Consider the following 12,065-nt stretch of genomic DNA (forward strand, 5'->3'; position numbering starts at 1 on the left):
TGCTCTGCTCACCATACATTCATTCAATCCTTGGAAAATACCAGACACAGGTCATGAATACACGTGCACATTGAAGGTCAACTTTTCTCTGTAATTGTCCCAACCTTATTGGGCCTTAAATTGGAGTTCTCATGGCTTATATTGGGCTAGACCCAGATAGTAAGCCCAATAGTTCATTGTTTTTGATAAATTTCCCACCAGATATCTCCACGGAAGATTTTCATACATATAAATATATTCCCTAAATTACCCTTGACCGGCGAAGGGATATTCTGGATTTTGTACCCTCGCCTTCTCTCCCACCGATAATATTCTCTAATGCCGCACCTTCTAATCCACCGTTCAACAATAACTCTCCCATGTTTCATCGCGCATTCCACGCCGTCATGTAGCCGTCTCGCCTCCGTCGGCCTGCGTCGTCCGGCGCAGAACCGGCTAATTAGCACCGCCACATGCGTCGGCGATGGAAATGCCGCAAACAGAACGATTATATGCATGGCGAACCCTAGGAGGGTGAAAATGGTGGCGAAGCAGATCAGGAGAGAGCTCTCCGATATGTTGCTAACCGATAAGGTTTTGCAGTATGCGGTGTTGCCTGAAGCTGCTTTAGGCGCCGATCGCTATCTGTCGTCGCTTACTACAATAAGTGATGTTGAAGTCTCTGCTGATTTGCAGGTTAGTAGTTTAATTCCTTTTACGTTGATTACGGCAATTTTGTGCCGAGGCGATGTACAACTGCTGAAGCAGACAGTACTATTATGCCGCAACAAGTTGGTTTGAGGTAGATAGAAAGACCAAAATTCTCACGGAGTTAATTAAGCGACATACTTAGAATTAGAAATACTTCGATCAAAGTTTTTATATATTACTTTTTTTACCATTGCTATACTGTATGCTCAAATCTGGAGCCAAACAACAGTTTTAGTTCTGAAATCATCGAGCGAAGTCAGTTTAAAGTAACTTTTATCATCTTCTGTCTTACTAATGATATAAATGCTTTGTTATGGGTATTTTATTTTCAATCATTGAAGTGTAATTTGGTTTTGATCCCATGCCCTAGCTGTGATGGCATCGCTTCTTGCAGGATCTTAAAGAAGATGAATGTGTTCACTTCTCATGGTGAAAAATGTAAGAAGCTGAGACATTTGATAAATAGCACCAAGAATCAATATGAATTAGTATGTGAAACCAAAGGAATACTTGTTTGTGCATGTTGTTTTAGATATCTCATGACTATTCAGCTGTCAATTCTGAAACTAGATTGCAGAATAATGCAAACTTTGTTTGGATTGTAGTTTAATTGATACATGCATTGGATGTCAACTTCTTAGGATTAGATTCACTTGTGTATTCAAAGTTCATAAGATCCTCTGTTTGCATTGGACGAGTGTAAGACTGCTCCTGTATAGTTAGCATTTTCTAGCACTAGGATTGATTGTTACTTCACCTTTAAGGAGGTTCTTGTCCTGTTTAATCTTTATGTGAAACTTTAAGTATGGTAAGAAGAGTTGTGAATTTGGTTGTTTGGGTAGAAAACTTTAAAGGTGCTGATTCAGTTATCATATGAGTTTTATATTAAATCTTAAGCATCGTGTTTGCTCTGCCCTTAGGTTGTTAAAGTGTATGTCTCTGTTTTTGGAGATGAAAGAGGAAAAGAAGTTGCTCTAGCAGGGCTCAAGTCAAAAGCAAAATATGTTCGTAGTGAACTGGGCAAGCGTATGAAGTTGCGGCTCACTCCTGAGATTCGATTCCTCGAAGATGAGTCTCTAGAACGAGGAAGCAGGGTTAGATTTCCACTAGTCTTTTCCTTGTTCAGTTATCATATTTCACTTATTAGGACCCTACATCATGTTTGTGAGTGTGACTTAAAGTCTCATTTTTCGTATGGTATTGCGGTTGTAGTATTGGATTCAAAAGAGAATGTTTGCTTAGATTTTCCTGAGCACCAGAATGTTTTCAAGGAAACTGTTGTTGAAGTATCTTTTTATCTAATTCTTCTAGGAGATGGTGTCTATGGACATCTAGAAAGTACTGATGATGCCAGAATCTTATCACCTATTTCCTCTACAAGATATCTTATGCAAGAGATTTTGCACTGCCTCTTTTCATATAATGCATTCAACTTTTCTGCTATGGCGCTACATGTTCTGCTAAATGTCCGTTACTCATATTGAAATTATTATACATGCTGACATGACTTTGCTGGCTACCTGTCCATATGGCATGTGCTTAGTTCCTAAAACCACAAATTATTGAGATAAATTATGAGGGCTCCGAGGTGAACTTTTGCGTATGTGGCATGATCTTCTTGGAGTCGCTTGTTATAAATTGAAAAACGGTCAATTATGAGTTTTAACTGTTGACTTGATTTTCTGCAGATGTATCACTATTTTAGTTAATTTGGCTAATTGAAGGGTTGTGTCTTTTACTCTCATAACCGTTCGATGTTGTATCTGATTCAGGTAATAGCTATATTAGATAGAATAAAGGATGAGAATGAGAGAAAAGTAACAAAAGATCAAGTTTACGATTCAGGGGAGTTTGCTGATGGAAGCAATGACAATGTGGAGTGGGAGGGTGATGACCTTGATGATGAAGGCATCATTTATGTTAAGTAGTCTGGTCGAGCACATTGCAGACACTCTGCAATCTGGACAGGGGGTTACTTCATTACTGGTTAGTTCAGTCACCATTAGATGTAAAGAATTATAACTATGAATTCACATTTGCAGTACTGCCTGGCGATTGATGTTGAAACTGGCTTGTTAAAAAGTTTACTGTAGCTGCTTGGACCTCATTTTGTACAAAAATATACTAATTCTTTGCAAGTTAACACTATCATTGCAGTACTCTTAACATAGACTACCTGAGCCATTAGATTTTGGACAGGGGGTTACTTCATTACTGGTTAGTTCAGTCACCATTAGATGTAAAGAATTATAACTATGAATTCACATTTGCAGTACTGCCTGGCGATTGATGTTGAAACTGGCTTGTTAAAAAGTTTACTGTAGCTGCTTGGACCTCATTTTGTACAAAAATATACTAATTCTTTGCAAGTTAACACTATCATTGCAGTACTCTTAACATAGACTACCTGAGCCATTAGATTTTCCAAAAGAAATTGCCTGTTGGAAATGTTTTTGCTTCCTCATACTCTTATACTTTCTCAAGAAAAGTTACGGGGTTGCAGTCTCATCTCCATGAGTTTGCAGTAGTTAGTTGATTGCTTTAGCTTTTGCATATTTCATTTGAATTTCCACTGAAGCTGAGTAATTTCTTAATTCACTTTGTGTATTATGCAAGGACTCACGAGTTTTCTACATGATTAGTAGTACCCCACGAAGCATTAGAGGATTATTTGGTGCGCTTGCAAACATGTAGGTATGTTTTTTATTTATTTTGGAGCCAAGCATTAGAATCCATTTACTGCTGCAGGTTTGGTCTTCTGCATTAGGAGAACATGCACTCAGTGGTTTGTGTGATCTCAACTGCTCAAGGTTTAAGTTTCTGCTGCGTTGAAGTTCTCCCAGTGCTTATTGGATTCGGGCAAATTGTCAACCCAGAACTAATGGACAATAGTATCTATGAAAATTCTTTGTAAATATATGCTCTCTCCCTCTCTCTCTCATGCGGGCATGCACGTCTGTGTTTTGAGTGCCCAGTTTTTGCACCTCCTGTATTGGCACTTGCGCACATGTCAAGCATCAGTTAAACAAATGGGATGAATTTTCCGCATAGGAGTTGTCCAACAGACTGGATGCTGTATGAATTAAACAGATTAGGCAAGCATAAAAGATGTAACATGGGTTGGCATTGCAGAAGCACAAGATAATCGAATGTTTCACAATAATCTACCATCAAACTATTGCCAAAAAACACGACCAAAGGAAATTCCTCAAAGCTGCTTGCTCAGAGCTTATAAGCTCAAGATGCCAAACATACGGAAATTAACTCCGTAGCATTGCACAAATCCGTCAAAGAAGTGATCTCTTGCTGTAGGTGCAAATATAATTGTTTTTCCTATTGAGCTAATATCATTTGGCCGTCTTCAATGTATTGTCAAAACTGAAACGAAATGACGGAGATTAAAGCAAGAACCTCGCAACCATTGTCCGCAAGCTGAAACGTTACACAGACATTTATGGTCCTGCACATCAGGCCCGCATGGAAAACTATTTTTTCTCATAATTATTTTCATTAGTGAACCAAATCAAAAACACAATTCTTTGCTCTAGTGGTGCCCTTTAGCTTCAGCTTTCTTATGAGACTTGGCCTGCATCTGGTAAAATAATAAAAAGGCGAATGTAAGCCTTCTCAAGCAATCACATGACAAGATGAAATCAGCAATAAAGGGCATTGTTACGAACACTTCGCATGGCTAGGAAAGACTAGACAAGTGCAGAAAAGAATTGGATATGATACATATAATATTTTACATCACTACTAGGCAAGTGATGTAAAAGAATAGAAAATTTGTGCAGATGCATGCGTATAGAAAAGGAAGGAACTTATTCAGCAACATGCACCAGCTATGCGGATGATCAACTTAAATGAACACGCATGCAGGCAGCATATGTTATTTTAGTGTTAAGTTTTCCATCCCAGAGGAGATCAAAGTGTATGCGGACTGCCTATTCTGAAAGAGTAACAATGTTGTTCAAGCTGTAGTATTCATGAATGAGTTTCACAAATGACTACAATTGTATATTGATTCAGGGGGTTAGGAACTGGGATTCACCCATTTTTTCTCAAACAGAGTTGGATGACAATCTCATTCTACCGCAGAGTATAGAGATTTTCAAATAAGTTTTCCAGTACAAAGTTGAGGTAAAGAAGTTTGGTAGTCAATCCTATGTCTTGTAATGAAGTGAACCAGCTATACTAGAAAGATGACATAGAATATCACAAACACATGTCCAGCACTCAATATTTAAATACAAAACATTTCTCATGTAGCCAATGTCCAACAGATCAGAAATTTTAGGCTCCATTTGATTTTAACCCCAATACAACACGCCCAAATTAAAACAATGCAAATTTGGTATCAAGTTTTATATTATGAACACATAACTAACTCCTTGATTTGACACCACCAACATTACATTCAACTGACATATAACATCAGATTTAGCACTATTGGAAACATAACCAAACACCTGTCCATTTCTGAATTTTAAAAACAAATCGGCCATGTAGATTATTGTTTTCAAATGAATACCAAGGGCATAATCTTGTCAGTTTCCCCAATGCATTCAACCAAAACTCTGGAAGCCAGAACCTTTTCTTGTAAGGAAAAAGAAGATAGACAATAGCTGAAAGGATATAACAATTTCCAGGCAATAAGAGATTACTGAAACACTTCTAATCAAGGCACTCATGAAAGAAACAATTCTTTTAGGCACTACAACAATGCAATACTCATAAAGTCAAACTCAATCAAGGTAATCAATCAAACTAGCCAGCAATCATGCAACAAATTTCATCGTCGTCTATTGGTTCTGAAATGAGGCCCCTGCCTGTATATATTCATGAAAATATTTCAATTTACAGTTTGACTATACATCTGGAGATCTGAAAACCTCATCACCTATGTTCATTAACTTCAACTCAAACAAACATAAGTAAACTTAATCCAATTTCAGTTACACTCTCAATATTGAATTATGCGATATCAAATCTAATTTCAACAACAGTGGTGAAACTTTTTGAGAATAAAAGTTAAAAAGATAGCTCAAGCTATATATTTGGGCAGATAAGTCATCCCCACCGACAGATCTAAATATAGTCAACACCAAACCGCGGAAGGAATGATCGAATTAACAATCCACCGATTGATTTAAAATAACAACTAAGTAAAATCAAAGCGCAAAACAGTATAGAATAAATATCCATTCATATTTCTATTTATCTCCTACGAACGGAGAGAATGAAAACAAAAATAAAAAGGAAAAATACCTTAAGAATCTTCAGTTTTACGCTGCCGTAAACCAGTCCGAACGAGAAAGCGGAAACCCTAGCGACCTGCCCCAGTCAATGAAGCTCAAATAAATTCTCAATAAATAAAAGTATAGTATTTGTATACACTTAAATATACGGATGCAGCAGATCGGATGATGAAATGCAACTTACCAAAGCGAGTGTGCTGGTGCCGGAGTACGGTCCAGGAGGAGGCGCCATTGTTGCGAGCTCTGAACAGAAATATATGGCAAAGATGAAACGCACGCCGGAATTCTCCTCTTCTAGTTTTCTTCTTTCCAATTGGTATCGTTTCCTTTCCACGTTTTGTTTGTTTGCAGAGTTTGAGAAAACACACACTCTCTCTCTCTCTCTCTCTAAAAGGGAGTACTGAAGTTTGGAAATCTGAACCTTTTCGGCCCAGTTGTTTGTTCAGGGCTCAAGTATTGTGGGCTACGAAGCATACTAGTATTCAGCTCTTTATGAGGTTGGGCTGGGCCCACGAAGACACACTAAATCAAAATATCTGAAATTTTCAATTTTAGAACAATGAACAGAACGACGTTGCTTTGTTTGCACGCGAACCCTTCAAATAAACCCCAAACTGGTCCCCTCCACTTCTACCCCCACTACCTCACCAGCTCCACTCCACTGTCTGCCATCTCTCTCTCTCTCTCTGTTTGATTTTCACCACTGCATAATCCGAAGCAGAATTCGGGATGTCGTCGAGCCAGAAGGTGAGGGCATCGCACATACTGATAAAGCATGAAGGATCCCGGCGGAAGTCCTCCTGGAAGGACCCGGAGGGCCGCCGCATCTCCTCCACCACAAGGGGCCAGGCCGTCGCCCAGCTCAAAACTATCCGCGATGACATCCTTTCCGGAAAATCAAGATTTGAAGATATTGCGTCTCAGTTTTCCGACTGCAGCTCAGCCAAGCGCGGCGGCGATCTTGGTATGCAAATTGAAATTTTTATTCTCCAAATGGGATATTTTGGTCTTTTCAGTTTCATCATTTTTTGACTTGATTCCCCTTGAGACACTATTTAATTCTTATTTCTAGGTTTCGTTTAGCTTTATCTGTCGCGACATATTGTCCGGTTTGATGTTTTCCGTTTTATGCTTGCTAGAACACTCTGATGATCGGATGATTTGTTGAAACTTTTATGAAATATTATGATGAACTTTGGGAGCAATTATGAGAAAATTACTATACGTCGATTATATGGAGAGATAAGTAATGGGCTATGATCAGTATTAGATCCTGATCTTATGTACTCCTTTGTGCTGCTTGTAACCAACGGCCCTCTGTCGTGGATGCTCTAGGTTGAGATTTGCTTTAGTGGCATGCCCAGCTTGCACAATAGCATGTCCTTTGTGTGACTGGTATGACGTTCTGATGTAAATGGTCCATATTTGCCGTTTGAACCTCAAGATTCTGTATGTTAATATACTCTCTGTTCTGCTTTGTCCTTCAGTTTGCATATAATTTTCATAGGATGAACCGCGAGCTTAGTAAAGGATATGTCACTATTTTCAGCTCTTTTACATTTCTTTTGATCTCATTACAATGTAAAAGGTTTAAACCGCATGCAACCTATTTAATTGTTTGACTCTCTCTTCTCATGAGTTGTCTGCATTATTTTCTCCAGCAGGAAACTTTCATTGGTTGCTTGCCTAAGTACCCTGGCTTGACTTTGTCCTGTGTGTTTCTAAGTGGTTAATTTCTGATAATTATAATATTTTTGGAGATGTGTCAGTTTCATGATTTCCCTGTCCTTGCATTCTTGTGGCATCATCAAAATTTCATATTTATTCTATCGTGCAAAGAAACTGTTTGGAGTTGGAAATCATTTTCATCTTTTTATGAGAAGCAATGTTGCCCTTCACTGTCCACGTTGACTTTGATCAGTTCTATGGTTTCAACTTTTGAGCCCTTTTAACCGCACTTGTCTTTATTCTTGACATTCCATTAGTGTGAGCTGCACGTTATTTTATTTTCAGTTCTGAGAAGTGTTAGTTTATGTGGCTTGTAAGTCAGAGTTCTTTACTTGAGCATAACCTAATCTCAAGATTGGGATCTCATTATGTTTGTTCTTTCAGGCCCTTTTGGCCGTGGTCAGATGCAGAAACCATTTGAAGATGCCACATACGGGTTGAAGGTTGGTGAAATTAGTGATATTGTTGATACAGATAGCGGAGTTCACATAATCATGAGAACAGGTTGATCAGACCCGGTTACAGCAAGGAAGAATAGTTCCTGCATCAAACTACAACATGCCAAATAAAGACTCTACGCATTTTTATGCTCTTAACATCACTCTCTCTCTTTCTTTCCCCACGATACTCAATATTATAACTAATTTATTTGGCAAGATGTATGACATTTTCTCCGTGGACTATAGTAAATAAGTTCCCTTCTTCTTGAAGAGTGTACTGAACAACCAAATTCCTATACTTCACCCCAAGTTGGATTATCTATTCTGGTATCTTGAGAAATTTTTGTTATGTTTACAAGCAAATAGATATGCATCCTTGTGATTTTTATTAATATGAAACTCATACTTGTCGTCAAGGTTTTACTTGAGCTCTGCTCTGGCAGCTAGGATGCAGTTTGATTGCTCTAACTTCTATAACGGTAGCAGCTACAAAATCCAGCTTTGAGCCATTGACATTATAGTATGTTGATTCAGGATCATCAACTATTGAAAAGTGAAAACTGTATGTATCTTCCAAAGCAGACATTGACAGAGCAGTTGCGGTTGGTGCTATTGGGGATAATGGCCCAGATACGAACTTGATTGGATAAAAGGGGGTGTGGGATATTCCCCTTCGTCCATATAGTTGTTAGCCAATTCTCTTGGCCCCAAACAACTTGGACCTTGCTATCACAAACTCAAAAACCACATGTTCCTGAAAATGGCTTCCAAATTCTTATCACCCATATCTTTTTGCTAGCGTAACGTGGACTTAGTATTTGGGGTGGGGGTCGAGCTTTCTTATGGAAAAGTTTGAGACCATCCAATGGTCTGTTGAATTTGGGTGTTTTTGGTTAAAGTTTAATAAGATGTCAAAAAAAGTGAGTATATGGTGAAGATGTTATAGTGAGAGTGGGAGTCCTGAACAAGAATATTGTATTTGTAGCTACACATCCATGGAAAAATTCCAGTTTCATTATCGAGTTTGGTGTTTGGCAGTTAGCCGATTGGAATTGAAGTGGGAGTCAAAAGTAGCAGCATCCCTCAGCCATTCATTGAGCCCACAAAACAAAAAAGCTTTACCCGAATCTTAGTTTTAAAAACACACGCACAGCCGCTGCCACTGCCACCACAATCATATCAATCATATTTTAATATCGCTCTGATTCCCTTTTTATTATTATTATTTCCCTGCTCACTCTTACCTTTTAATTATGTCCATCAATTAAAATTCTATTTCTTTAACCCCACGACGCCGTATCACCATCATGGACCAAAAAAAAGAGGAGGGTGCCGAATTTTAGAAAAAAAATAAATTTATAATTCAATTCTAACCACCCTTCCGGGAGAAGTAACTCATTCTTAAAAGACTCTGATTTATAATTTCTGACAATTCCAGTCTCTATATAAATTTAATAATAATAATTATTATTTTATTAATTATTGCTATTATTATTGAAACTGATCTTTTTTTCCGAATCTGGGAATCCAATTCTCCAATATTACTTACTAAAAATAACCACCGAAGATGTGAGTAAGGAAGAACAAGAACACGTCAAACAAGTGACGTCACGCTACTAGATTGTCTACGTATTTCACCGTCTCAGTTCGTTCAATTCTGTCCCTTGGGACCATAACAGACCAATCATGTTCCTCCGTGATACTCCCAGTTGTCACCGCAGTGTATCTTAGTTACCCCTAACCTTCTGAGTTTCTCTCCCTCCTCAGACAACATAAAGCCACCAAAACCTAGTCCACCTCCTTTGGCTATTCATAGTCCGCCGCCCCACCCCAGCGTCCTTTATCTCCCTCTTCTATTCCCATGGCCACCGCCACCACTGCCGCCTCCGCTCCTCCTTCGGCTTCCGCCTATCCCGCGTCCTCCGCTACTCGCTTCTCCCCTATCTCTCCGTCCTCCAAGTCGCTCTCCTCCCTCTTCCCCAAAATCTTTCCAAAACCCCTTCATATTACTCCCGCAAAGAATCCCATCTCAGATATCGTCTCATCCTACAAGAACACAATCAATTCAGGTACTGATAACGCACTATTTTTTCATGATGATGACGATAAACCTCGGGAAGAATGTGGGGTGGTGGGTATTTACGGAGACCCGGAAGCCTCCCGCCTCTGCTATTTGGCTCTCCACGCACTGCAGCACCGCGGCCAAGAGGGCGCGGGGATTGTGGCGGTGCACGATAACGTCCTCCAGTCTGTCACCGGAGTTGGGCTCGTATCCGAGGTTTTTAACCAGTCAAAATTGGATAAGTTGCCAGGAGATATAGCCATAGGCCACGTGAGATATTCTACAGCTGGATCGTCTATGCTTAAAAACGTACAGCCTTTTGTTGCGGGTTACAGATTCGGGTCGGTTGGGGTTGCCCACAACGGGAACTTGGTAAATTACCAAGCTTTGCGGGCGGAGCTTGAAGAGAATGGATCGATTTTCAACACGAGCTCGGATACGGAGGTGGTTCTGCACTTGATTGCTATATCAAAAGCCCGGCCGTTCTTTATGAGAATAGTCGAGGCTTGTGAAAAGCTGGAGGGTGCTTATTCGATGGTTTTCTTGACAGAGGACAAGCTCGTGGCGGTTCGTGACCCGTTTGGTTTCCGCCCGTTGGTCATGGGTAGGAGGAGCAATGGTGCCGTGGTTTTTGCTTCTGAGACTTGCGCATTGGATTTGATTGAGGCCACATACGAGAGAGAAGTTTTTCCTGGAGAAGTTCTTGTGGTGGATAAGGAAGGGGTTCGGTCGCTGTGTTTGATGCGTCACCCGCAGCCCAAATCATGTATTTTCGAGCATATTTACTTTGCACTGCCGAATTCTGTGGTTTTTGGGAGATCCGTGTACGAGTCGAGGCGGGCATTTGGGGAAATCTTAGCTACTGAGGCGCCAGTGGAGTGTGATGTGGTGATTGCGGTGCCCGATTCAGGGGTTGTTGCTGCGCTAGGATATGCTGCCAAAGCTGGTGTACCGTTTCAGCAGGGCTTGATTAGGTCACATTACGTTGGGAGGACGTTTATCGAGCCTTCTCAGAAGATTAGGGACTTTGGCGTGAAGCTGAAATTATCGCCAGTTAGGGCCGTCTTGGAGGGCAAACGTGTTGTTGTGGTGGATGATTCAATCGTCAGAGGAACGACTTCTTCCAAGATCGTTAGGTTGTTGAAGGAAGCTGGTGCTAAGGAGGTTCACATGAGAATTGCGAGCCCTCCAATCATAGGCTCGTGTTATTATGGAGTTGATACTCCTAGTGCGGAGGAGTTGATATCGAATAGGATGAGCGTGGAGGAGATTAGGGAGTTTATTGGGTCAGATTCGCTTGCGTTTCTGCCATTTGAGAGCTTGAAGAATTTGCTGGGGAATGATTCTCCCAACTTCTGTTATGCTTGCTTTTCTGGGAAGTACCCGGTGCAGCCAACTGGTAAAGTGAAGAGGGTTGGGGATTTTCTTGATGATGGATTGAGTGGAAGTATGGGGTCTATTGATGGAGGTTGGCTTCCTCAGACCAAAAATCAAGAGGGGGTGGGAGTTGGGAAACTCAAGGTGAAGGAGGAGATCAAGTCCTCTGCTTAGGAGTGATCTATTTAGCATTTTAGTTCTGGATACACACTAGTCTCCACATTTACCTCTGATTATAAAGCTTTTCTGGTCATGGAAAGATCGGATCCCTAGTTCAATTAAATGAAACACATGTTTTTTTGTTTCGCAATTTGACTGCTTTATGTTGGAAGTATGGGTGTCGGACCAATTGCTCATACAAAAATTTTGGCTGTACTCTATTTATTCATTTTAATATTTAATGTGGGCGATAAGTGCTGGATTGGATTTATATCACCTTAGTTTTGTAAGGTCACACTTTGATGTCTACCACGAAAATGCAGCCATTCCACGCCCAGAAGATGTGTACCA

General features: G+C 40.1%; 4 protein-coding genes across 9 annotated transcripts; 3 read left to right on the forward strand and 1 right to left on the reverse strand.

Moving 5' to 3' along the window:
• Window positions 221-4,093, forward strand: LOC105169740 (probable ribosome-binding factor A, chloroplastic). 6 transcript variants are annotated; one of them, XM_020695885.1, is made up of 5 exons: window positions 221-675; window positions 1,611-1,784; window positions 2,463-2,907; window positions 3,307-3,364; window positions 3,439-4,093. In XM_020695885.1, the coding sequence occupies exons 1-3, from the start codon at window positions 319-321 to the stop codon at window positions 2,616-2,618; spliced, it is 687 nt and encodes a 228-aa protein (XP_020551544.1). In that variant the 5' UTR covers window positions 221-318; the 3' UTR covers window positions 2,619-2,907; window positions 3,307-3,364; window positions 3,439-4,093. The 6 variants fall into 6 exon arrangements, with proteins under 6 accessions (XP_020551544.1, XP_011088537.1, XP_020551542.1 ...); XM_011090235.2 differs by having other exon boundaries at window positions 2,463-2,676; XM_020695883.1 differs by having other exon boundaries at window positions 3,307-4,093.
• LOC105169741 lies at window positions 3,895-6,387 on the reverse strand. Its single transcript, XM_011090237.2, has 3 exons — window positions 6,133-6,387; window positions 5,959-6,024; window positions 3,895-4,282 (listed from the first exon to the last, which is right to left on the reverse strand). The coding sequence occupies exons 1-3, from the start codon at window positions 6,178-6,180 to the stop codon at window positions 4,235-4,237; spliced, it is 162 nt and encodes a 53-aa protein (XP_011088539.1). The 5' UTR covers window positions 6,181-6,387; the 3' UTR covers window positions 3,895-4,234.
• On the forward strand, window positions 6,560-8,465 carry LOC105169742 (peptidyl-prolyl cis-trans isomerase Pin1-like). The gene is made up of 2 exons (XM_011090239.2): window positions 6,560-6,912; window positions 8,061-8,465. Exons 1-2 carry the CDS (start codon window positions 6,678-6,680, stop codon window positions 8,183-8,185), a joined length of 360 nt encoding a protein of 119 aa, XP_011088541.1. The 5' UTR covers window positions 6,560-6,677; the 3' UTR covers window positions 8,186-8,465.
• Window positions 9,884-11,904, forward strand: LOC105169743 (amidophosphoribosyltransferase, chloroplastic). Its single transcript, XM_011090240.2, has one exon. It carries the CDS (start codon window positions 9,978-9,980, stop codon window positions 11,727-11,729), a length of 1,752 nt encoding a protein of 583 aa, XP_011088542.1. The 5' UTR covers window positions 9,884-9,977; the 3' UTR covers window positions 11,730-11,904.

Source organism: Sesamum indicum, linkage group LG8 (genome assembly GCF_000512975.1).
Source record: "Sesamum indicum cultivar Zhongzhi No. 13 linkage group LG8, S_indicum_v1.0, whole genome shotgun sequence".
NCBI classification, from domain to species: domain Eukaryota; kingdom Viridiplantae; phylum Streptophyta; class Magnoliopsida; order Lamiales; family Pedaliaceae; genus Sesamum; species Sesamum indicum.

Excerpts from the sequence above, each read along its gene's own strand:
- LOC105169741 (XM_011090237.2), bottom strand. The coding sequence starts at position 6,180 with ATGGCGCCTCCTCCTGGACCGTACTCCGGCACCAGCACACTCGCTTTG. Across the intron at positions 6,025-6,132 it reads GCACCAGCACACTCGCTTTG|GTCGCTAGGGTTTCCGCTTT; the intron begins GTAAGTTGCATT and ends TGACTGGGGCAG. Across the intron at positions 4,283-5,958 it reads TAAAACTGAAGATTCTTAAG|ATGCAGGCCAAGTCTCATAA; the intron begins GTATTTTTCCTT and ends TTATTTTACCAG.
- LOC105169740 (XM_020695883.1), top strand. The coding sequence starts at position 319 with ATGCCGCACCTTCTAATCCACCGTTCAACAATAACTCTCCCATGTTTC. Across the intron at positions 676-1,610 it reads AAGTCTCTGCTGATTTGCAG|GTTGTTAAAGTGTATGTCTC; the intron begins GTTAGTAGTTTA and ends CTCTGCCCTTAG. Across the intron at positions 1,785-2,462 it reads CTCTAGAACGAGGAAGCAGG|GTAATAGCTATATTAGATAG; the intron begins GTTAGATTTCCA and ends TATCTGATTCAG.
- LOC105169743 (XM_011090240.2), top strand. The coding sequence starts at position 9,978 with ATGGCCACCGCCACCACTGCCGCCTCCGCTCCTCCTTCGGCTTCCGCC.
- LOC105169742 (XM_011090239.2), top strand. The coding sequence starts at position 6,678 with ATGTCGTCGAGCCAGAAGGTGAGGGCATCGCACATACTGATAAAGCAT. Across the intron at positions 6,913-8,060 it reads CAAGCGCGGCGGCGATCTTG|GCCCTTTTGGCCGTGGTCAG; the intron begins GTATGCAAATTG and ends TTGTTCTTTCAG.